The following is a 24,608-nucleotide window of genomic DNA, read 5'->3' as shown; positions in this document are numbered from 1 at the left end:
GGTGGCACTGATGGACACTGTAGGGTGGCACTGATGGACAATGTGGGGTGGCACTGATGGACACTGGGGCGGCACTGATTTAGCTATGTTGCCAGTCAGTGCCCATTTGTGGGCACTGATTGGCATCTTTTTCTTTTAATGCTTTTTTTTTTACAGACTTTTTTTTTTTTTTTTTGCCCACCCTGGTGGTCCAGGGTGGGCTTCCCTGGTGGTCCATGTGGTGATCCGAGGGGGGGCTGCGCTGATAAACAATCAGCGCGAGCCCCCCCCCCCTGTCAGGAGAGCCGCAGATCGGCTCTCCTATACTCGCGTCTGTCAGACGCGAGTGAGGAAGAGCCGACAACGGCTTTTCCTTTTTACATCGTGAACAGCCGTGATTCGACACGGCTGATCACGTGGTAAAGAGTCTCCGTGAGAGACGCTTTACCGAGATCGGTGTTGCGGGGTGTCAGACTGACACCCCGCAACAACGATCGCCGCGATGCGCGCCCCCGGGGGCGCGCAGCGGCTCAGAATCCTGAGGACGTCATATGACGTCCGGTCAGGATCAGACAACCACTTTGCCGCCGTCAATATGTCATTGGCGGGCGGCAAGTGGTTAATAAAATCTATAAATAAGAAAAAAAAATGGAAAATAATGGTTTAAGAGAATGGGAAGGAGGAGTTAGATGGGGCTGATTAAAAGGGTTAATAAAGGGTTTAAATAGAGACAAATGTTACGATGGGGGCCTTGACAAGGCAATGTGGCTTCCACATAGATTTGTAGAGGGGAATTTTTCAAACACTGGAGCAGACAGAATCAATAGTAGCTGTACATGGCAACCAATCAGCTTCTAGTTTTCATTTTCAAAGCATAACTGTACTATAAGCATAGCAAGCTGAAGCTAGAAGCTGATCGGTTACTAGGCACTATGCTTTAGATTCTGTCTGTTATAGCAGACATCCCATACCTGGGGGGAGGGTATGTGCAGTGGATGGTGTCAGTAGTTTTTTTTATTTTTACGTTTATTTTAAATTGAAAGAGGGGGGGGTGTGGGTTGAGACAGTTGACAGTGTTGGTAAAGCAGGGGGGAGTGGTGTCAGTAGTCTTTTTATTTTATCTTTTATTTTTTACACTTTTTAATAAAAAATGTAATTCCTTTTTTTTTATCCTTTTTATGGGCTTTGGTGAGATATCAGGGGTTTCAACAGACACCTGACATTTCCCCTTTGAGACAGAGAAAGGACTGAGCACACAGATTCCCCATTCCCTTTCTCAGCACTGAAGATGATTGGGAAGGAGACAGAGGCTTTCATAAATAAATAAAACACACAGTTTACTCTGCTCAGTTATCACAGGAGCGATCTCACTCTCTGTGTCCAATTCAGACAAGGAAGGGGTTGGTAAATTGCATATTTATTCTGCCCCTTCCTCCATGCTCCATCCTGACAGATCCCCTTCATCTGGCGGGAGAGGAGGGAAGCCGCCTGCAGGAGGACAATGGGGGGAGGACAGAGGAGCAGGAAACGGAATGGAGGGGAGGGCAGAGGGGCAAGACAGGGAGCTGGGGGGAGGACGACGACACTGAGGGGGGTGGAGGGGAACGAGAGGGGGGGGCCTGGAGAAGAACGGGCAATCAGAGGAGCAGGGGAGCAACACACAGGTAACAGCAGGGAATGATTGGTGTGGCGGGGAACAGCTGTCAACACCGATCCCCCCTGTATAGATTTTTATCGGACAGCTGTGGGAGGGAGAGAGTAGGAGACGCGGCTGTCAGCTAGAAATCTATACAGGGCGATCGGTGTTCTCAGCTGTTCCCCGCCACACCAATTATTCCTGGGATATCAGGAGGCGCTTGCGGGTGTGTTGGAGCCGCCACAGAAATGCGGTGCACCCCGCAGGAGACTTGGGATGTCTACTATAGTCTCAGTAAATTCCCCCCAGTGTTTTAATAGTGCTGTTTATTTCTTTCTTTGGATTTTCACAGTGCCACAGTTGGTTACACACCCTTCTATGCTGACCGTAAGGGACAGGATGTTGAATGTTAGGTTTTTATTAGTCTGTGTCCCCACAAAGTAGATTGTCTCTATAATATTGGATATTGTAATAGTTAGGCCTAAGTCACACTTGCATTCCCGCTTGCAATTTTGTGTGGCCGATTTTCACAATTCTGTCGTGCTTAGGGCAAGCCCGTTCTCTGAAATAAGCTGCCCTATGCGTATTTGTCACCCGAAAGAAGCTCCTGTTCTTTTTTGGGCAAAAAGCTTCACGTGAAGGCTCTTTGCCATGGTTTCTAGCACCATTCTGTCGAGTGACAATCCAGGCAAAATCGTAGTGTGTTTGGGGTGCCATTTAGGATGAATGGCACCCAAACGCGGATTGCACAATTTGCAGCGATTTGCCATGCAATTTGGAAATGCAGGCAGAATTTCGGAAAATTGTCAATTGGGCCTTTTGCTCCTTGTCTGTTTTTTTTTCCATCTCTGGTATCTTAGAGATTCATAGTTTCACTTTTTTGTTAACACAAGAAGAAATGTCTACATGGGGAGAGAAATCCCTTCTTTGGAAATGCAATAAATGATTTGACTTTACATACAGTACATCTGGAAAGTATTCATAGCACTTTTTCCACATGTTATCGTGCAGCCTCCATTGCTATAATGACTTCTATGGTCATTTATCTAGGGACAGCTCCCCCCGCAGAGAATCCAGCACTCTCTTCGTGTTCTGCAATTATGATTTACATATGAGCCCAGCAGCTGTCTGTAATAGTGAAATGTCATTTTGTAACCCCATGCCAGACAGTGATGAGCAAAGAGGTGATAAAGTGTCCCATCTACTGATTGTAGAGCTACATCTTCTAATTATTCCCTTAATTAATATGGTCCTGATGCCAGGCAGTCAAAACATTTACTGGGTGGGCTGAGCAGGAGCTGATCATACCATGCATACAATAATCCTTTCCAAATGCCACACACTTATCCCAGCAGATAGCCACATATATATATATATATATTTTTTTTTGCTAAGCTAGCTGCAGACGAGTTGATAGTTTTTGTGCCACAACACACAATCATCAGTGACACCTAGTGGGCAACATGTGCAGTTACAGGCACAAACCAGGTCCCCAGACATGAATAATGTGACCAGTAAAATTACTATTTTAAGGTCAAGTGCATTTGGCATGTTTGTCGGCACCAATAATTTGTCTCAACATTTTTGTTTATATAATGCCATCGATTTTATCCGCTTTTAAAGTATATCAGCACTAGCATTGAGGATAGTGTGTGGTTATTGTTGAATATTAGGTGTTATACAATACCGTATATACTCAAGTTAAAGCTGAGTTTTTCAGCACATTTTTCTTGTGCTGAAAAATGCCCCCCTCGGCTTATACTCGAGTCACCTTTTTGCGCCTGATCTCCCGGACTTTGGAGACCTGGTACCAGCCAAACTTGGCTCATAGGTAGCCCCAGTTCTCCTCTACAAGTGTGCGAAGTTTGCTGTCTGGGGGACGTACGGCCGGGGAGCACCGTTTTTTTTTTTGTTTTGTTTTTTAAAGCCGGGCGGCCCTTCCATATACTCCCATGTTAAATGTAAGTCTAGTCATGGGCACAGTGGGGCATGGGCACAGTGAGGGATGGACGCAGGCATGCACATGGACACCCTAGGCTTATACTCGAGTCAATACGTTTTCCCATTTTTTTGTGGTAAAATTAGGTGCCTCGGCTTATACTTGGGTCGGCTTATACTCAGGTCGGCTCTTACTCGAGTATATAAGGTATATTAATGGCTAGTACTAGTTCAGTGGCACTGAAACGTCATACGCCAAACCCTTTCTCACTGTCGGGCCCATGAGAAAAGAAATACACAGAATATTATAAAACCACACATTTATTATTAAGAAGCAAAATTATGCACATGCTAACATCTTTTTTTTATTATTATTTATGTTTTTATTAAAGATGTATTTGTCTTTAAGTTGTGTAATGGTAAACATCACTAATCTGTGTTGTGCGCTATGTCAGTTGTGCCTGTGATGGTATTATGTCAGTTGGAGCACTTAGCTCAGTCACTGGTTCATTTAAAAAAAAAAAAAAAAGTACCCTAGATTCTAGCATATATTCTTCAAACCACTTAATTTTGGTGTTTTGAATGGTAAGATCAAAATTGCGCATTGAGAAGTGGGCTAGTAAAAACCTTCATAGGTATTAAAAGTGTCATAAAATGCCCTGGTCTGGTCTTGAGGAAATGGTGACACCTGCTGGACAAATGGGATTATTACATTTTCACAATTCAGGATGAGTGTTTTTTTAGCCTGGTATTTGTACTTTATGCTGGGATTATTTATGCAAACTGGCCTTTCATGTCTGATATTGCTGTTATGCCTCGTACACACGACCAGTTTTCCCGACGAGAAAACTGCCATTTTTTAGATTGGTCTGGAAAATCGGTCGTGTGTATGCTCCATAGCAGTTTTCCCGACGAGAAAACTGCCTGGAAAAAATTTCGAACCTGCTCTTTTTTCCCGTCGTTTCTTCTCGTTGCGAAAACCGCTCGTGTGTATGCTTTTCTGAGGGGGGAAAAAAATGCGCATGCTCAGAATCAAGTATGAAACGCGAGTGCTTGTTCTGGTAAAACTAGCTTTTCGGAATGGAGATGGCACATTCGTCACCCTGTAACAGACTGAAAAGCACAAACGGAAAAGCGTGAATCGTCTCTCACCAAACTTTTACTAACATGAGGATCAGCAAAAGCAGCCCTAACGGTGGCGCTGTTTGAATGGAACTTCCCCTTTATAGTCCCGTCATACGTGTTGGACGCCACCGCGCTTTGGTCAAGCGTTTTTTTACTAAACGTGTGTATGCAAGGCAGGCTTGAGAGGAATCATGTCGGGTTTTGGCGTGTCAGGAAAACCGTCCGTGTACAGGGCATAAGAAGAAAATCATCTGTAGGCTGATAAGCTTACATGGTTCTCTGTTTAGCTGCCCATTCTACTCTTCTTCCAGTGTAGTTGATACACAGTATATAACATTCTCAATATTTTATTGCAATTGATGGATTTTTTTATGTGCGTAGAAAACTGGTACCACAACGTAAATTCATATTTTCTACAAATATTAAACTTGTATATAGCACCATATCCAGTGTCTGCAAGATGAAATCAGAAATCTTATTTCTTAATCAACATTCGATGCATTTTGAAGGTTTCAAACCTCTTCATCAGGGGAATATGTGAACAGTATCCTTGTAGGAAAACCCAGTAGTGTAAAACCAGAACAGTTTGCTGGAGTGGAAATTCTCAGAAAGGGCCAATTGAGGGACATGAAAATAGTAGTCCAAAAGGTGTAATACATCTCCATATTAGTTTGTAATATTTACATCAAGAGCAAAGATAAAGAGCAAAATATTCATACAAGTATCTGGTCGGTTCTGGTCTTGAGTTAAATCCTGGCATCCATTAGACCACAGAGCCTTAACCAACAAAATAAATATATGTATATTCCAGTTTAATAATCGACCGATACTTCAAACCCCCCCCCCCCCCAGGTAGATCCCATCAAACACGCTGCTACTGTGAAGACTTGCAAAGAAGAAAGTGGATGCCTTCCCCCCTTTCTGAATCGGAGATCCAGAAGCTTTGTTGGATAGTTCCAAGGTTAAAAACGTTACAGCCACACATAAGAAAATAAGAAAACAACGTGTTTCATGCTAAAGAGCAAGTCATATATTCTCTTAAATTCTCTTTAACGTGAAACATGTCAGCATTTGCTCCCTTTCTTTTGTGTGGCTGTAATGTTTTTAACCTTGGAATTATACAACAAAGCTTCTGGATCTCCGATTCTGCAACTGTGCAGTCCTGGAGATCCGAGGGGGAAGGGGGTGTAACAGATAGCAGTAAAAACGGGTTTAAGCCCCAACACACTTTACCCAGAGCTGAAAGAAGAATAAATGGCTTTGCATTCACTTTACTTTAACACAAATTGGTGATGATGGTGTAGCGATAGTTATGCTTTGTAAATGTATATTGATGTAGTTGATATAGCTCAGTATAATCCAAGAGAAAACCTGCATCCTGATGATGTCTTCACAGACAAAACATTAATGAGCTGACAGGCTTCAGCACAAGGTCCTGCACCCGGGACCACACCTCTGACATATTTCACCCAATGGACCTAATGGGTGAAACATGTTAGAGGAGTAGTACTGGGGCAGGACCCTTGTACTGAAATGTGTCGGCTGGTTAATGTTTTGTCTGTGAAGACGTCATCAATGTGCATCCTTTCCCTTGGATTATACTGAGCTATGTGTGGTGGAGTGATGGACTCCATGCCAGCGCCTGATTCCCGCGTATGATGGGTGCTCTTGGAGGGTTGGAGTGTTGCACTTTTCTTTGCGTCTTCAAGATGTTGATCTATTATGAGGATTGTCTGATGGGAAACTTGTTTGTATTACAGGGAAAAGAAGCTGAAGTCCAGAGCACAGGAGCTGGTTAGCGCCTTAGAAAGACTCACTAAAAGTAGTGAGATCCGACACCAGCAATCTGCAGAATTTGTCAATGATCTAAAGAGAGCCAACAGGTCAGTAAATGATCCGGGTTTTGTTTTAAGAGGTCGGCTTTATCCCCGTGCTCTTTGGGATCTGTGTTTGCAATACTTTACTTAAATATGTCTGTATGCTAAGAGCAGTAATGGTGTGCAGCAAGCATGGTTTCCATAGAATAATAAGGGTCAGTTAATACTGGCAATTGGGGCATATTTGTCCCAACCTAGCTCTATAGGGAGCAGTTCTAAATGTTAATCATATTCCTAAAAGCAGAAGTGAGCAAGCTTTTTTTTTTTTTTAGTCTGGATTTTATTTGTAAAGGCCTTATAGGCGGAAAATATTTCCTGGGACAGCAAGATGGTCTTACCATCTTTTACCATTTTCTGTCATGAACAGTTTCATGCTATACGAAAGTTGACATTTTCTTTGCTTTGTAGAGTTCTTTATCTTGATCATATGAATTATGAAATGGCATTTTTGAGCTACTGCAAAATTTCTTAGATTACATTATAGGACACAGGATTCAGGTACATTAGGTCATGCTGTGCCTTCATGAGATTGCACACTGGTATTACAAAGTTGTAAGGACAGCCCAGTATAACCCATCCCAATCCCAGCATGCCTCAGTTTCATTATCATCCAATATTAGTAGAGCTTCGCATCTTCACTGGTCTCACAATTCGATTAAGATTATGTCAACGATTCAGTTCTGCGATGCATCACAATTACTGCCCATGGTTTTCATCAAAAACCCATCAGCCTCACTGTGCCCATCAAATTCTGCCTCACTGTGCCCATCAAATTCTGCCTCACCTGTGCCCATCAAATTCTGCCTCACCTGTGCCCATCAAATTCTGCCTCACCTGTGCCCATCAAATTCTGCCTCACCTGTGCCCATCAAATTCTGCCTCACCAGTGCCCATCAAATTCTGCCTCACCAGTGCCCATCAAATTCTGCCTCACCAGTGCCCATCAAATTCTGCCTCACCAGTGCCCATCAAATTCTGCCTCACCAGTGCCCATCAAATTCTGCCTCACCAGTGCCCATCAAATTCTGCCTCACCAGTGCCCATCAAATTCTGCCTCACCAGTGCCCATCAAATTCTGCCTCACCAGTGCCCATCAAATTCTGCCTCACCTGTGCCCATCAAATTCTGCCTCACCAGTGCCCATCAAATTCTGCCTCACCAGTGCCCATCAAATTCTGCCTCACCAGTGCCCATCAAATTCTGCCTCACCAGTGCCCATCAAATTCTGCCTCACCAGTGCCCATCAAATTCTGCCTCACCAGTGCCCATCAAATTCTGCCTCACCAGTGCCCATCAAATTCTGCCTCACCAGTGCCCATCAAATTCTGCCTCACCAGTGCCCATCAATAAATGCAGCCTCCCTGTGCTGCCCACCGTCAAGTGCGGCGTTGATGTGCTGCCCACCGTCACGTGCGGCATCACTGTGCCCATCATTAATGCAGAGTCACCAGTGCTTGGATGGACCATACACAGGGGGCATCTCATGCTGTGTCATAGAGCTTTGATCTATATATCCCGGGGGGCCCTTCGTCGTCTTTCCTCTTTCTCCTCCTCCAGCGGTCGCTGTAGTAAAGTCCTGCCTCCTAGACCGGGTCCTGTGATAAATTGAACGCTGATTGGATTAGTGTTCCATCTATCACAGGACCTGGCCTAGGAGGCGGGACTCTGCTACAGCAGCCGCTTGAGGAGAGAGGAGGACGATGGGTGCGTCGGGATATACAGATCAAAGCTCTATGACACGGAAGATGCCCGTTGTGTCTGATTCATCCAGGCACTGGTGAGCGGCCGACCTGGGGAAGATCAGTAACATGCAGGCTGAGAGGAGGAGGGAGAGAAAGACTGCATCGATGCAGAATCGTCTAAGGCTAAATCGCGATGCATCGATTCAACTATTTTTTTCAACGCCCCTAGTTAGGAGTGGATCATAAGAACAGAAGGTAGAGACCTGTGTCTTGTAATGTACTCCCAAGAAAAGGATTTTACTTTTGTAAAAACTCCTATTTTCTTGCTGGTATTTCACTGAACACTGAGTATTTAACCTCTTCCAGTCCGAGACAATTCTGACATTCCTCCCCCCCATTTTTTCTTGAAAACTACGTATAACCCCCAAACATTATATATTTTTAAGCAGCAACCCTAGAGAATAAATTGGTGGGTGTTGTATTTTCCACACACTATTAACACAGCAGTTTTTTTTAAAGGCAAATGTTTTTACCCTCAGGAGTGGATGGTTTCGGTGATGGAATTTGTACTTTTTTCTGACACAAAATCTTTGCTGCCCCAGTGACATCCTTAATGAAGTTGTTCAAGTATTCACCGAAATAGCATTTCAGTCTCCTGAAGGGAGCAGCGTAACCCGAAGTATCTAAATACTCAACCTAAGTCCTGTAATGCATGATTAAAAAATGTGCATCCACAGATGTATTCACAAACTGGACTACAGTTATAATAATTTTCTACCAGTTTCTCATACATGTTTAGGTACGGATTAGATCAAAGGGTACTTGCAAAACAGTTTTCAGCAGTTTTTTATTTTTTCTACCAAAGAACACATTGAGGAATTGAGTGTTCACACTTTAAATTGTGTGAATATTTCATTATTTCAACTTCACGTGATGATGGATATTTGGCATAAATAGTAACTCTCTTCATTTGATTGGATAATTGAAGCGAGTCTTTTACAAAATTTGTGTTTCACACTGGGGCGGTGGGTCCATTAGCGGTAAAGCACCGCTAGTTTTAGCGGCGCTTTTTGGCTGCTAGCGGGCTGCTTTTAACCCCCAAGAAGGAGTTAAAAGCAGCCATGTTAAAGTGCTTCTGAATCGCTTTTCAGGCGCTTTTGGAAGCGCTGCTTATTCATTCCAATGGGCAGGGGCGGTTTAGTAGCTCTGTATACAGTGCTCCTAAACCGCCCCAAAGATGCTGCTTGCAGGACTTTGCAGTGTGAAAGCACTCGAGCTGTCACACTGGGGAGGCATTAGAGGCAGTTTTCAGGCCCTTTACAGGTGCCATTTTTAGCGCCAAGACGCTTGAAAACTGACTCGGTGTGAAAATAGCCTTAATAAATCGGCCTTATTGTATTGTAGCCAGTGCTGCCATACACAACAAAATGCATTCAAAGAGAACTGGGTTACAACGATCTCTATGATTAGAATGTGGGCTAAATGACTTAAGGTAATGCCCTGAGGGCCACATACTGTACCGGAGGTAGGGCTCCAGGCATACTATTAAACCACCTGCTGACTTCTGGGAAAGTAGACATTAAATATTCACACCCCCTGAAATTTTCCACATTTTGTCATGTTACACCTGTGTGTAATTTAATCTCAGTATAAATACAGCTGTTCTAGGAAGCCATCAGAGGTTTGTTAGACAACCATAGTGAACAAACAGCATCATGAAGACCAAGGAGCACACCAGTTTAATCCATCATCCGAAATGGAATAAAGTATGGCACCACTGCTAACCTACCAAGACATGGCCGTCCACCTAAACCAGGGATCATCAAACTACGGCCCTCCAGCTGCTACACATCCCATGAGGCATTGTAACACACTGACATTCACAGACATGACTAGGCATGATGGGAATTGTAGTTCCTGAACAACTGGAGGGCCGTAGTTTGAAGACCCATGACCTAAACTGACAGGCCGGGCAAGAAGAGCATTAATTAATTAATTAAGAGAAGCAGCTACGAGGCCCATGGTAACTCTGGGGGAGCTGCAGAGATCCACAGCTCAGGTGGGAGAATCTGTCCACAGTACAACTATTAGTCGTGCACTCCACAAATCTGACCTTTGTGGAAGAGTGGCAAAAAGAAAGACATTTTTGAAAGAGAGGCCATGTGGGGGACACTGCAAACAAGTAAGGTGCTCTGGTCAGATGAGAACAAAATTTTACTTTTTGGTCTAAAAGCAAAATGCTATGTGTGGTGGAAAAATAACACTGCACATCACCCTGAACACACCGTCCCCACCATGAAACATGGTGGTGGAAGTATCATCATGTTGTGGGGATGCTTTTCTTCAGCAGGGAAAGTGAAGCTGGTCAGAGTTGATGGGAAGATGGATGGAGCCAAATACAGGGCAATCTTATAAAAAAAAAAACTGTTAATTCTTCTAAAGACTTGAGACTGGGGTGGAGGTTCACCTTTCAGCAGGACAACAGCCCTAAACATACAGCCAGAGCTACAATGGAATAGTTAAGATCAGTGGTTCTCAACCCCTGTCCTCAGGACCCACTAACAGGCCAGATAATTTGCTGCTCAGTAATTGCAGTATTCTAGTCTGCATCTCCCCAAAGTAATACTTAAAATCTGGCCTGTTAGTGGGTCCTGAGAACCGGAGTTGAGAACCACTGGTTTAGATGAAAGCATATGCATGTGTTAGAATGGCCCAGTCAAAGTCCAAACATAAATCCAATGGAGAATCTGTGGCAAGACTTCAAAATTGCTGTTCACAGACACTCTCCATCCAATCTGACAGAGCTTGAGCTTTTTTCAAAGAAGAATGGGCAAACATTTCACTCTCTAAATGTGCAAAGCTGGTAGAGACATACCCAAAAAAAACTTGCAGTGAAAGGTGGTTCTACAAAGTATTGTAAACAAATGCACGCCACACTTTTCACATATTTATTTGTAAACAAAAATCAAAACCATTTATCATTGTCCTTACACTTCACCATTATGTGAATACATTTACGTTTTTGGTTGTAATATAATAAATGTGGAACATTTCAGAGTATAAATAGTTTTTGAAGGCACTGTACATCAGCGTATTTGAATTTTTAGAGTCCTGCTTCTATTATTGTATTAGAAGATCATGAAGAGTTGATTGAACAATTTAAAGTAAAATAATAAATGACTTACATTTCTTTCACTTTAAATGGTTTGTCTGAGCTAACTCCCCCAAATGATTTTCTTTACCAATGCACCTGCTTTCAACGCTGTATAAACTGTATGTAGCATTGTGTCCCAGCAGTGGTACAGGGACTTCCCATCTGCTGCTAGAGCAAAATTGAGTCAGGCTAAGTGCTGCTCAGCCATTCACAGGAAGCCTTGTATTTTATCAGTAAATATAAGGCTTCTCTAATTGAGTTGAAGAGGCGGGTAGGTGGCTCCATGATCGTCACCTCAGTCAATCAGAGGAAGCCTTGTATTCACTGATAAAATACAAGGCTTCCTGTGAATGGCTGAGCAGCCCTCGGCCCGACTCAATTTTCTTCCAGTAGCAGAGGGGATGTTACTGTATACTGTATGTAGCTGATGCTACAGTGCTGAAAGCTGGTGCATCTTATAGTAAGGGAAATAGTTTGTTTGGGCCTGCTTGGTTCAAACCAACTATTTAAAGTGAAAGTAATCCCGAAGTTGGGCTCTAAGAATAGAATGAATTCTCCGGAAGGGGGAAGAGGTCCAGCACCTAAAGCGTGCCCAGTTACTTGAAGGAAGCTGCCTATAATGCCTGGGTCCTGTACAGTATGATTAACAAAAAAAATTTCTTCTCTGAACAGCAACCTGGTAGCAGCATATGAAAAAGCTAAGAAGAAGCATCAGAATAAGCTGAAGAAGTTGGAATCTCAGATGATGGCCATGGTGGAGAGACATGAGACCCAAGTGCGGATGCTGAAGCAGAGAATAGCATTACTAGAAGAGGAGAACTCCAGACCTCATGCCAATGAGACATCACTGTGAAGACAATAGTGGAGTCATGTATGTGCCATAGCTATGCCTGCAATACAGACTGACGACTCCCTTGCTCTATGGCAGTCGGCTCCTGGTTGTGACTGGATAAAACATTTACACTCCACCTTCAAATATGAAGCTTTTTAAGCCTTCTGTGCAGGATAAACTTTATTATGATGTACACTTCACCTCCAGTGATATACCTGGCAAGTCCTTTTTTATTTGTAAGACACTGGTGTGTGCCAAAAATGTCACAGCAAGCAGATAGTGTGCTGTGTGTGGCATGGGAGACAACTTCAGAAACGTACTTCAATGCACCTTCATTTTCTTTCACTTTATGGACAAGGACTTTGGGACCCTGTGAGGTGCTGTCCTAATATGACTACCAGCAGAAAAAATAAAAAGGTATTTCCCAGCTGGAGAGCCACATCTCCGCTATCCTCAACCAATACATCACACCGCCTCAACTCGGGTGCTTGGTAAGATGGCACCCTGCAGCTTTAATACCCTACAATAATGAGTACAGAGGCCAAGTGTGTTTCATTGTACACTGTGAGTACAAGTGCTTTGATTCCAATTTTTTATTGGGGGCTTTTAATCAATATTCATATTTTTTTATATGTTGCTTAATATATAAACAACACTGGGTTTGCCAAGGTGTACATGACCACATACATTGTAATGTGTCAAAATAGCATGTACAGCCAATCATTGCTTAGTAGATGGCAAAAAAGAATACTGGTTGGCAGAGCAGATTAGAAGTGTGCAAACTCTGTCCATGGCTCTGGTCCAATCGTATAATTGGGACTCCAGAGGACAGTATGAAAACATGTCATAGACAAAGACAAATACCGTACTTTCAGAACTTTTTCCATCTTTAATGTGACCTATAAACTGTACAACTCGGTTGAACAACAAACTGAAATCTTTTAATTGGAGGGAAGTACTTGTTGAAGCACCTTTTGATCTTATTACAGCACTCAGTCTTTTGGGTATGAGTCTATCAGCATGGCACATCTTGACTTTGGCCGGGCAATTCCATAACTTTAATCTTCTTCTGGTGAAGCCATTCCTTCGTTGATTTGGATGTATACTTTGATTCGTTGTCATGAAATATGAAGTTCCTCTTCATGTTCAGCTTTCTAGCAGAAGCCTGAAGGTTTTGTGCCAATACTGACTGGTATTCATAATTCCCTCTACCTTGACTAAGGCCCCTCCCCTAAAAGATTTCCGTTTGTTTTTTTAATTGAGTTGAACAGTTTATAGGACACATTAAAGGTGGAAAAAGTACTGAAATTATTTTTTTTTTCTTTTTTTTTTTTTTTACATCACAGAAACCTGACATTTTATCAGGGGTGTGTAGACTTTTTATACCCATTGTATGTCTGTAGAAAGCACTGTACCTGTTACATCCACCTTATCGCAGTGTTGGGAGGATACTTGCTCTCCATTTCACATTCTTACTTGGCAGCATTAAGTATGATCTTTTCTGGTAGGTAGAGGGTTCATGAATGCAGTAAATTTGCCAATGGTGTCCCTTACAATGTGAGTGGGAGCTTCAGCCCCCGAAGTTCACCCGTGAGATTTCAGTTTTTGTTACACTGACCCATACAATGAAACTGCCCTAAAACCTCTTGAAAGGAGGCATTTTGTGGTCTAAGCAGAGAGTCACCATACCAGCTCAAGTGATTGGTTTATGTAATCCTTGGAGCTGTGGTGAAAAGTAAATCTAGTTGGTATACATGTATGTCCCTTTAATGCTGGTACTTTTAGCCAGCCCATTCTGAGGATTACCTTCCTTGTGAAATGAAAATGCACTTTAAATGTCATTAGCTCTAGTAAATGTTTAGTAGATAAAGTATATGCTGCGTGTGCCACCCAAAGACTCTAAAATTGGCCTTACATTATAAATAACATGACAGTGGTGCAGAAATGGCTAACACTACAAGTATACAATATAGACCGAACTAAGGTGGGACTGTACTTTAAAGTGTTTGTCAAGGCACAAAAACATATGTAGTACATCTCGGCAATGCTCATTACCCCATTTTCGTAATTGCAGAAAAATATTAGACTGACAGAAATGCACTCCGCTCTTAAGCCCTGATGGGCTGACAACACAGTATTTTGTAGACCGAGTGTTGTCAGCTCTGCCCGATGTCTTACTGAACTGCTTAACCACTTTCACTCCCAGACTTCTACAATGTAAAGGCTAATCATTCTTTAGTTCATATAAGCAGAGGAAGTGTTTCAAGAGGAGAATTTCGTTACACTTTAAAAGAGAAGTTTGGGAATTAAAATATATATATATATATATATATATATATTTTTTTTATACTCACCTAGGTGGATGCATCTGTCCCCTGCCAGCGCTGCACTGAAAACTGAGCGATCAAACCCTGCTGATCGCTCAGTTTCCAGCAGAGGGCTGGGGACTGTCCGCTGCCCATCCAGGCTTCTGGGTGGATCTTGACAATATAGTTTGGATCTTTTCAGAGCCTGGATCTGCTCGGTGACATCAGCCAACAGCTGTCTGCTAAAAACAGATCATGGTAGTTCAGAAAGATTTTCACTCCTGTGATCCATAGAAGTATAGCATTGGCTGTACTTCTCCTTTAACGTCACTTGTACACGGCTACAGAAAATCTCCACTGAGCTTATTTTGTCACAGCACACTTTTCAGGAACAGACGTGTTTGGTAACATACAGTTGACAAAGGTGAGTCCAAGTACAGCAACCAAGTCCGATGATTTCCAGTTATGGTGGCCAGCAGATGAAGGCCTCTGGAAATTTTCCTCAATCTCCTCTTTAAAAGGGATTAATGGCGGAAAAATGAATGCAAACACTGGTGATCTTGTGAGCTACTATACACCAAGTGTCAGTTCTAATATAATCAGCTGCTCGCACTGATCACATCCCGTAAGCCTGTGCATTCAATATAAAAGTAACCTTAAATATATGTTCCATGGGCCAACTTTGCTTCTCTTAAAGGGGTTTTCCACCCATTTTTTAAGTTTATTAAAATTCAGCAGCTACAAAAAGTGTAGCTGCTGGCTTTTAATAAACAGACACTTACCTGCTCCACGGCTCCAGCGACGCACCGGCTGGCGTCTTCATTTCTAGTGTGGGCACCCGGCCGTGACAGCTTTTGGCTTCATGGCCGGGCACCCACTGCGCATGCGCACGGCGCCATCCGATTGGACAGGCGCTCGCCTACAGGGAGGGGCTGTGAAAAGGCGATTAAGCTAATCGCCTTTCCAGCCCCTCGGCGGGAGGAGGAAGTGGGACAGGAAGTCCCCTTCTCCTGAAGCCCCCACTCCCCCCCCAAAAAAATTACATGCCAAATGTGGCATGTAAGGGGGCGAGGAGTGGGTTAAGAGGAAGTTCCATTTTTAGGTGGAACTCCTCTTTAATGAGGGATAGTGAGTGCCAGCCTGTCTCTGAGGCAACATTAGCAATGGACTGGGAAAATCCATCCTAGCTATTCAATGTTCTTCTGAGCAGGTGGGGCAAGAATATTGCAGATAAGAACCACTGCTGTTGAGAAACGTAGATGATATGTTACCTGACTAAACTCTCTAGTGTCTTTGCGAATATACACTCAGCGGCTACTTTATTAGGTACACCTTGCTAGTAACGGGTTGCACCCCTTTTTACATTCAGAACTGCCTTAATTCTCTGTAGCATAGATGCAACAAGGTGTTGGAAACCTTCCTCAAAGATTTTGATCCATAGTGACATGATAATATCACGCAGTTGCTGTAGATTTGTCGGCTGCACATCCATGATGTGAATTGCCTGTTTCACCTCATCCCAAAGGTCCTCTATTGGGTCGAGGTCTGGTGACTGTGGAGGCCATAGGAGTACAGTGACCTCATTGTCATGTTCAAGAAACCAGTTTAAGCTGATTTGAGCTTTGTGACATGGTGTATGATCCTGCTGAAAGTAGCCATCAGAAGATGGGTACACTATAATGCTTATGGGATAGACAATGAATAGCAACAATACTCGGGTAGACCGTGGCGTTTAAACGATGCTTAATTGGTACTAAGGGGCCCAAAGTGTGCCAAGAAAATATCCCCCACACCATTACAACACTACCACGCTGAACTGTTGATATATGGTAGGATGGATGCTTTCATGTTTATGCTTAATCCTTCCCATACCACCTGAATGTTGCAGCTGCAATTAATACTCGGCATACCAATCAATGTTTTTCCAGTCTTCTATTGTCCAATTTTGGTGACCCTGTGTGAATTGTAGCCTCAGTTTCCTGTTCTGAGCTGACAGAAGTGACACCCAGTGTGGTCTTCTGATGTAGCCCAGCTGCTTCAGGGTTCAATGTGTTGTACATTCTGAGATTGGTTGTTTGAGCTACTGTTGTCTTTCTTTCATCTTGAACCATCTTGTCGGCCCATTCTTCTCTGACAACTAGGCATTTTTGTCCACAACTTCCTCTCACGGAAAATGTTTGATTTTGGAACATTCTCTGGTTGTGCGTGAAAATCCCAGTAGATCAGCAGTTTCTGAGAGACCAACAACCATGACATGTTCAAAGTCACTTAAGCCCCCATTTCTGATGCTTTGTTTGACCTTCAGCAAGTTGTCTTCACTACATCTAAATGCATTGAATTTCTGCCATGTGATTGGCTGATTAGCAATTTGTATTTCCAAGCAATTGAACAGGTGTATTTAATAAAGCGGCCCGTGCATGTATGTGTAAATTCACATTGTGCTCTCTTATATATGTGAAAGCAGCGTATCCATGCTTGGCCCCATCCTCAAAGTTTCAGCAACAACAAACCAGAAACCCAGACTCCTGGAATGCAGCTGAAGACGTCCAGTGTATACCTGTAATAAATCAAGAAGACTGGCATAGTCTCAAATCCATTTATAACCAGCAGCCACTAGGAACACATGGGTAAGACAATTCACTGTACAAAGATTCCCCAGCATTCAGTCTAGCTAACCAGCCCAGAAAACCTCACTATGTAAATGACTAACACTGAGGTTAAAGGCATAGGCCACCTTTAATATTAATATATATATGCGCACCAATAGTGATGCATGAAAAAGGGGCATTGTGGGTACAGTGCACAGGCTCTTGCATTGTATTCCCCAGATCTGTAAAGGACTTCTGTTATGCTGGAAGAAAGGTCTGGATAAAATACAATTGCAGTGACATCACCACCCTGTGAGTTCCTCTATCGATGGAAAAGAGGGACAGCAGCCCCATAGTAAGCCTATGCGATGGGTGATGTCATTGCCCAGGCTCTGCACCCAGAGTCAGTGATTAGGATCCCCCTACACAGAAGTTGGCACTGGAGAGATCGGGTGACCAGACTAGAGCAACTTCAGAATAGGTGAGCATAGGCATCTTTTTGGTTACAGGGTAGATAGAATATGCTTAGAATGATGATGCGAGTAGCTTTTAAGAATAGTTGTTTTGACTTGCCAGAGGATCTCAGTGGTCTCCATGGCTTGAAGTGCCACACCACTACCAAAAGGTAATATGAATTCTGGTTAAGGTCAAGGGGAACGTATCCACCCGAAATAGCAACATCTTTGTCAGGGTTTAAATTGAAAACAAGAAGTAAATCAAACATTGTATTTCTTCCAGTGTGATTTACCAGTGCAGGTCTTTGCAGCGGGTTAGTCAGCAACCAATTATATTGTTTCTAGTCTCAAATCCTGATGAAGGGGTTTGTTTTGTACCTCCAAAACAACCTTGCAACTTTTTGAAATATTCCTCGACCTTTACTGGAGAAACTTTGGATTTGACCCTTTTAGCAGTGGTGTGGGGCTTTAATTTACATTTGTTACATATCGCACAACAAGCCAATAAGAAACATGGAGGATGCCATCACTGACCAATGCTAGATGTTTGCAATTTATTATGTCCCTCTTGCTTTACCATTTTGAGGCCCTGACTTGGAAGGATGCAGATAAGTTCCCTCCTGATTTTAGTTTCTGTATACTTATCCCACTGGCTAATTGGATTGAGAGTTAGGCCCCTTTCACATGTGCGGACCCGTATGTCTGCATTTTCATCCATCCGTTTGCGGATGAAAACGGGACATACATTGGTCCCTATGTGATTGCGGGTGTCAGCGGATGAACATCTGCTGACACCCGTAATCACCCGCCTCCGCAAAGCTCCGATTTTGCGGACGGAAGAAAATCCTATTTTTTCTTCCATCTGCGGATCGGATGAACACAGACACACGGTCCATGTTCATCTGATTCCCCCCACAGTGTGCGGGGACCACCCTGTCGGCCGACAGCTCAGCAGGGATTTTACGGAGGATCCCCGCTGAGCTGACGGACACACGGAGGCGGATCATTACTGATCCGCCCCATGTGAAAGGGCCCTTGGGGAATTTTTCACTGTGAATTAACCCACACCTACATTCACCTTAATAGTAATAAAGTGATGTGATTAGCAGCCACTTTATATTTTCTGAGCAGTTTAGTTACACACTTTTGAAATTGGATTTCAGTGTGTACTATATTGTTCCCACAATGCATTTTTCCAAGTATGTTTAATTGAGGTTTAGCTGTGTTTAGAATTCACTACCCTAGAGTTCTCTCAGATACCATTACATTCCTAAAATATACAACAACAAAAAATTAGTGCAATCAAATGCATAAAAAAAAAGTACAAGAAATTGCAGCAGTGTATTCATGTCTAGAGACTAAACCATTATTATTGAAGCTCGGTTCAGTGTAGGTTATTGCACCAGATTTGCTGTTCATTATGTTGACATTACATTAAATAGTAGAAGATGGGTCCATAGAAACTGCCCAGAAAGTGATACAATATCATCAATACAGGCCCTATTCACACTTCTCCATTTTGATATAACATTTTGTTGCAGGAGAATTCATGTCATGTAGAAAACCCAATCTGTTCCTATGTGGCTGGTTCGCATCCAAGCACTGCAGTTTAGTGTAAAAAGGAAAACTCTCCATTCACATCTACCTGACAGTTACTGCTAAGAAAAAAATACATGACAAAGTGTAAAGGGCTTTTCTTATCTCCAAGTTTCTTTCTTTCTAAAAAAAAAAAAAATGTTTTGTTACTCATTTTGGGGGCCCTGCATGTAGTTAAATGTTTTTACACCACTTATCCTAATATTTTTCTAGAAAATTCCTTGCCAGCCAGTGTCTGAATAGATTCAAGCAGTGACTTCCATCTCATTTACATTTTGTATAGTGTTGTCATACTGTATCTCAATGCCTTCCTGATTACTCTTGCTTCTAGCAAATTGTCATTTTATGTTTGATACAAAAATGTAAAAAAAAGTAAACTTCATTTATTTATACAGAGCAATTTATAATACGTTTATTTTACAAATGTTCTTATATTCAGAATAAATACTTCATAAATGGAAATTGTGCAAGCCTCGAGTTTTATTTGAATACCATGTGATGTCATTTTCAGAAGTGTTTTTTGTGTAGGAACAAATGTGACTTCCCTTAAACTCTCACTGGAATGATGCAGCATCCATACAAAATATATCTCCACCCCAGGAAGCTCACACATTGGTATCCACAGTGGGGGGGGGGGGGGGCAGACAAAGCATCTTACAGAAAACAGCCATTTTAAAGAGGTTGTAAATCCTTACAGACCACTTTATGATACAGGTAAGCCTATTGTAGCTACCCAGGATATCTCCTAAACCTCTACGGGAGTGATGTCATTGTGGCTCCGGGCCAATCACAGCACCAGATCTTCAATACCCATAAGTAACCCCCCAGGAGAAAGGTCACCGGCTGAGGGGGGTACGGGGACCGATGCAGGGTGCTTCAATGTAAGGTAAGTAATTCATACTAGCTCATTATGCCTTTGTCTTGCAGGGTCACCCCCCCAAGGGTTTACAACCACTTTAACTTTGCTTAAAAAAAAAAAAAAAAAGTAAATGCTACAGCAGCTCCTCTAGTTCTATGCAATATAGTTTCCACAGGCAGCAGTAGCTTTTGCTACATTGAAGAGCACTCTAAACTCAGCTGGAAGGAGTTGATAAATGTCTTTGGTGGAGCAGGACGTAAGTGACCATATATATCGCACAATTGTAATAAAAAATAAAAATAGGATTTTTGTACTCACCGCAAAATCCATTTCTCTGAGTTCATGGACGGACACAGCAGAAATTGACCTTAGTTTTATCTAGGCAGAAAAAACAGCACTCTCAGTATAGCACCTCCCAGGGGGCGGGTCCCCCGTGTACATCCCTCTCTCTGCATCATGCAACCCCAGTTCGTAAACAAGCAGTACAAACAAAGGAGGGGACGGTGCTGTGTCCGTCCATGAACTCAGAGAAATTCATTTTACGGTGAGTACAAAAATCCTATTTTCTTTTCCGTTCATGGACGGACACAGCAGCAATTGATCTTAGGGACGTCCCCAAGCAGTGTCAAAAAATTTCGAGGGGTGGGAAAATAACACAGCAAACCAAACTTCACCCCAAACAAACCAGAGTTTCTCAACGGAGGAACAGCAGCCTGTAAAACCTTGCGGCAAAAGGAGGCATCCGAAGATGCACTCACATCCACCTTGTAAAACTTTGAGAAGGTGTGGACTGACGACCAGGTCGCTGCCTTTACACACCTGTAAAACAGACGCTTGATGGAGGAAAGTCCAAGAGGCACCAATCGCCCTGGTCAAATGCGCCGTAACCTGAAAGGGAGGCGCCCGCCCCCTTTAGGGCATAGGCCTGAAGCACAACCTGTCTGATCCACCTAGAAATGGTGGCCGACGCGACCGCCAGACCTTTCTTAGGACCAACACGAACAGTGAATCCGACCTCCAAAACGGAGCCGTAGCAGACAAGTACACCCGTAGGACCCGAACCACATCCAAGAAATGCAACGTGGCCTTCTTTCAGAAAACCATCTGACCAAAGTAATTGCCACCAGAAAAACCACCTTCTGGGACAGAGTCAACAAGGGAATCTTTTGAATGTCCTCAAACGGAGACTCTTGAAGCACCGAGAGGACCAAGTTCAAGTCCCGTGGCGGACGCACAGGAGGGGCCACATGCTGAACCCCCTGTACAAACGTACGCACCAGGGAGTGCGCCGCCAATGGTCACTGAAAGTAAACAGCCAAGGCCAAAATCTGACCCTTAACTGTACTTAAGGCGAGAGCCTGATTCACTCCACGCTGTAAAAAAACAGCAGAATCTGCGACATCACGTATGTACGGGGGTGCCAATTCATCTCCTCACACATCGAGATGTAAGCCTTCCACGTATGATGGTAAATCTTCCGTGAAGTAGACATCCGTGCACGTAGCATGGTAGAAATCAGCAAGTCCAACAGACCGCGATCCTTCAGCACCTGGCTCTCAACAGCCACACTGTTAAAGCCAGCGACTGTAAAGCAGGGTGAAAGATCGGACCCTGCGACAGAAGATCTTCTCTCAGGGGTAGACGCCAAGGGACGTCTGCCACCAGACGCACCAGGTCTGTGTACCAGGGACGGCGCGGCCAATCCGGGGGGATCAGGATTGTTGGTATTCCCTCGGTTTCCACTCTGTGCAGCAGGCGGGGAAGAAGCTTCAGAGGAGGGAAGGCGTAGATTAGGCGATAGTGACCTCATGACGCGTCCACCCATGGGTCTCTTTACTTGGCCACGAACCGTGACACCTTCCGATTGAGACAGGATGCCAAAAGATCCACATCTGGAGTGCCCCATTTTTGGCACAGACTCTGAAAAACTTCCGGGTGTAGCGACCATTCTCCTTGGTCTAGTGTTTGGCGACTTAGGTAGTCGGCCTGCCAGTTCTGCACCCCCGGAATGTACACGGCAGAGCTGGAACGTATCTTTCGGCCCACCGGAGAATGTGCGCGACTTCCGTCCCTGCGGCCGAGCTCCGTGTGCCCCCGATGATTGACATACGCCACGGCCGTTGCGTTGACGGACTGGATCCTGACCGGTCGGTCCTGCAGATCCCGAGACCACTTGGAGGCACAGCTGGATCGCTCGGCACTCCAGGACATTGATCGGCAGGCGAGACTCCTGAGTCCAGCACCCCTGGGCTGACTAGACAAACACACCCCCCCCCCCCCCCGCAACAGCCGGGGAGGCAGGCATTCGTCGTGACCACTGTCCAATGGGATGGCAGAAACGATTTTCCGGTCCGACGCACCGGAGATGTCAGCCACCACACTAGGGAGGACCTGACCAGGCGACTCACCCGAATCTGGTAATCCAGAGACAAAGGGATCTTGTCCCAACGTGACAGAATCTCTTTTTGCAATACTCGAGTGTGAAATTGGGCATACGGCACTGCCTCGAACGAGGCCACCATCAGATCCAGAACTCGCATGCAAAAGCGAAGCGACGACCATTCCTGGGTCGCCAACCGCTGCACCGCAGATTGCAATGTCTGCAATTTCTCCGTTGGGAGGAAAACCCTCACCTCTGAGGAATCTAGGACCAACCCCAGGTATTCCAACCACTGAGACGGTACCAGTACCGACTTCTAAACATTCAATAGCCAACCAAACTCTCAGAGGGCCTGACAGGTGATAGACACGTCCTCCTCTAACTCTGAGCTTGAGGAAGCTCTCAAGTATCCCACGATGGCGATCCCGCGCTGCCTCAGGGCCAGAATCGGAGCAAGCACCTTGGTGAAAACCCGTGGTGCCGAGGACAGGGCCACAAATTGAAAGTGGTCCTCTCAGACTGCAAAGCGCAGAAATCTTTGGTGTCATGAGGATATGCAGGTACGCATCCTTGATATCCAAGGACGCCAGAAAATCCCCCTGATGGAGCGCCACCACTACCGAGCGGATCGACTCCATCCTGAACTTTTGCACTTTGACAAAACAATTGAGGGCATTGAGGTCCAGGATTGGACGGACCCCTTCCTTCTTGGGGACTACAAACAGATTGAATAAAACCCCTGGAACCGTTCCGCTGAGGGAACCGGTACAATCACTCCCCTGAACAGCCCCTGACAGGGCCACCTGGCGTTCCTGAGGAAGCTGGAGGTTGGAAGGAAAAAATCTGTTTGGTGGACAAGAGAAAACACCCCGAGGAAACAACTTTGCAAACCCATCGGTCGGAAAGAAGAGACCTCGACCGAGCCGTGAATTCGCGAAGCCGGCCCCCCCCACCCGAGATACGGGCAGGGGCAGCCCTTCATGCAGAAGCAGGCTTCTGCACCCTGGAAACATTTTCCTGCCGCACCTGGTGGGGGCAGTAAAGGAGGGCCCTTGCTTACGGCGAGGCTCCTTACCCTTTCCAGATTGCGGGAGCAGAGTGCTCTTACCTCCTGTGGCATCCTTTATGTCATCATCCAGAGACGCCCCAAAAAGCCGTTCACCCTTAAAGGGTAAATCCACCAAGGCCTTTTTAGAAGACTGGTCTGCAGACGAACACTTCAGCCACACAAGGTGGCGTAGCACCACCGCAGAGGCCCAGGGAAGCGTATCCAGGGCCGACTCACAAACTTTAGGCCCTGCACCAACTGGTCGGCCAGGTCCACACAGAGCCCGTTCGCTAAGTGTCTGACACCAGAGCCCCAGCCAAAACCGGTCTCACCGCCGACCCCACCACTGTAAACATGGAGCGGGCCACAGCCTCAGCTCTTCTATCTGCGGGGTCCTTCAATGCGAGAGCCCCTTCCACAGGTAACGTGGTAGCCTTGTTCAGCCTGGACACAGGGGGGGGTCCACTGCCGGAGGAGAGATCCACTTTTTTGAAAAGTCCTCCTCAAAAGGGTAACGGACTGCAAAGTATTTTGGAACAGCAAAAACTTTCTGCGGCCGATCCCACTCCTTGTATAACAATTTGTCCAGATAAGGAACACAAAGAAACACTTGTGCAGGGCAGCTTGCGGAACCCAAAAAGGGGCCGGCGTGTCTGATGCCTCCGCCGAATCCTCAAATTTTTGAGTATCCCGCACCGCAGTGATAAGAGCTCCAACAAACGCCTTATCATGCGCTGACCCTGAGTCATCCTCACTGTCCATGTGGGCTAGGCCTGCATCTTCTGACATAACGGAACCAGGGCCAGAAGCAGTAGCAGGGCCTGATTCCATGTCAGAGACATCCCCAGAAGAAGGCAGAGGAAGGGGGTGCTTTTTACCTCCCTTTTGGCCACTCGCCGCCTCAATCCTGGCAACAAACGCCTCAAGGACTGCCATCATAGCATCCACCGAGGCCGCAGGGGCACTAGGAGTTAACTCTGGCATGCTTGGGGGGTAGAAGCCTCCGGTTCGGACGCCATGCTGACCCACTGTAAATGCCACCCTTGTACTGCAAGGCAAAACCCACAGGCCACTCTCCTGGCCGCAACAGAGAGCAGGGGATCCCCCAGAGGACTCACCACCCGACCAGGCTGCAGTGCTGCTGAGAAGCTAT

At 44.8% G+C, this 24,608-nt stretch overlaps 1 protein-coding gene across 3 annotated transcripts in view; it reads left to right on the top strand.

Moving 5' to 3' along the window:
• The window catches only part of MCC (MCC regulator of WNT signaling pathway), a 415,517-nt gene extending 402,349 nt beyond the window's left edge, over positions 1–13,168 (top strand). For all 3 annotated transcript variants that reach the window (XM_040343573.1, XM_040343584.1, XM_040343595.1), the window contains 2 exons: positions 6,439–6,561; positions 12,064–13,168. In XM_040343573.1, coding sequence (XP_040199507.1) covers positions 6,439–6,561; positions 12,064–12,244 — 304 coding nt within the window. In that variant the 3' untranslated portion in view covers positions 12,245–13,168. The remainder of the gene's footprint in view (positions 1–6,438; positions 6,562–12,063) is intronic.
• Positions 13,169–24,608: the final 11,440 nt, after the last annotated feature.

Source organism: Rana temporaria, chromosome 1 (assembly GCF_905171775.1).
Source record: "Rana temporaria chromosome 1, aRanTem1.1, whole genome shotgun sequence".
NCBI classification, from domain to species: Eukaryota; Metazoa; Chordata; class Amphibia; order Anura; family Ranidae; genus Rana; species Rana temporaria.
The sequence above is the reverse complement of the archived record's forward strand: the minus strand, read 5'-3'. Positions and strand labels throughout refer to the sequence as shown.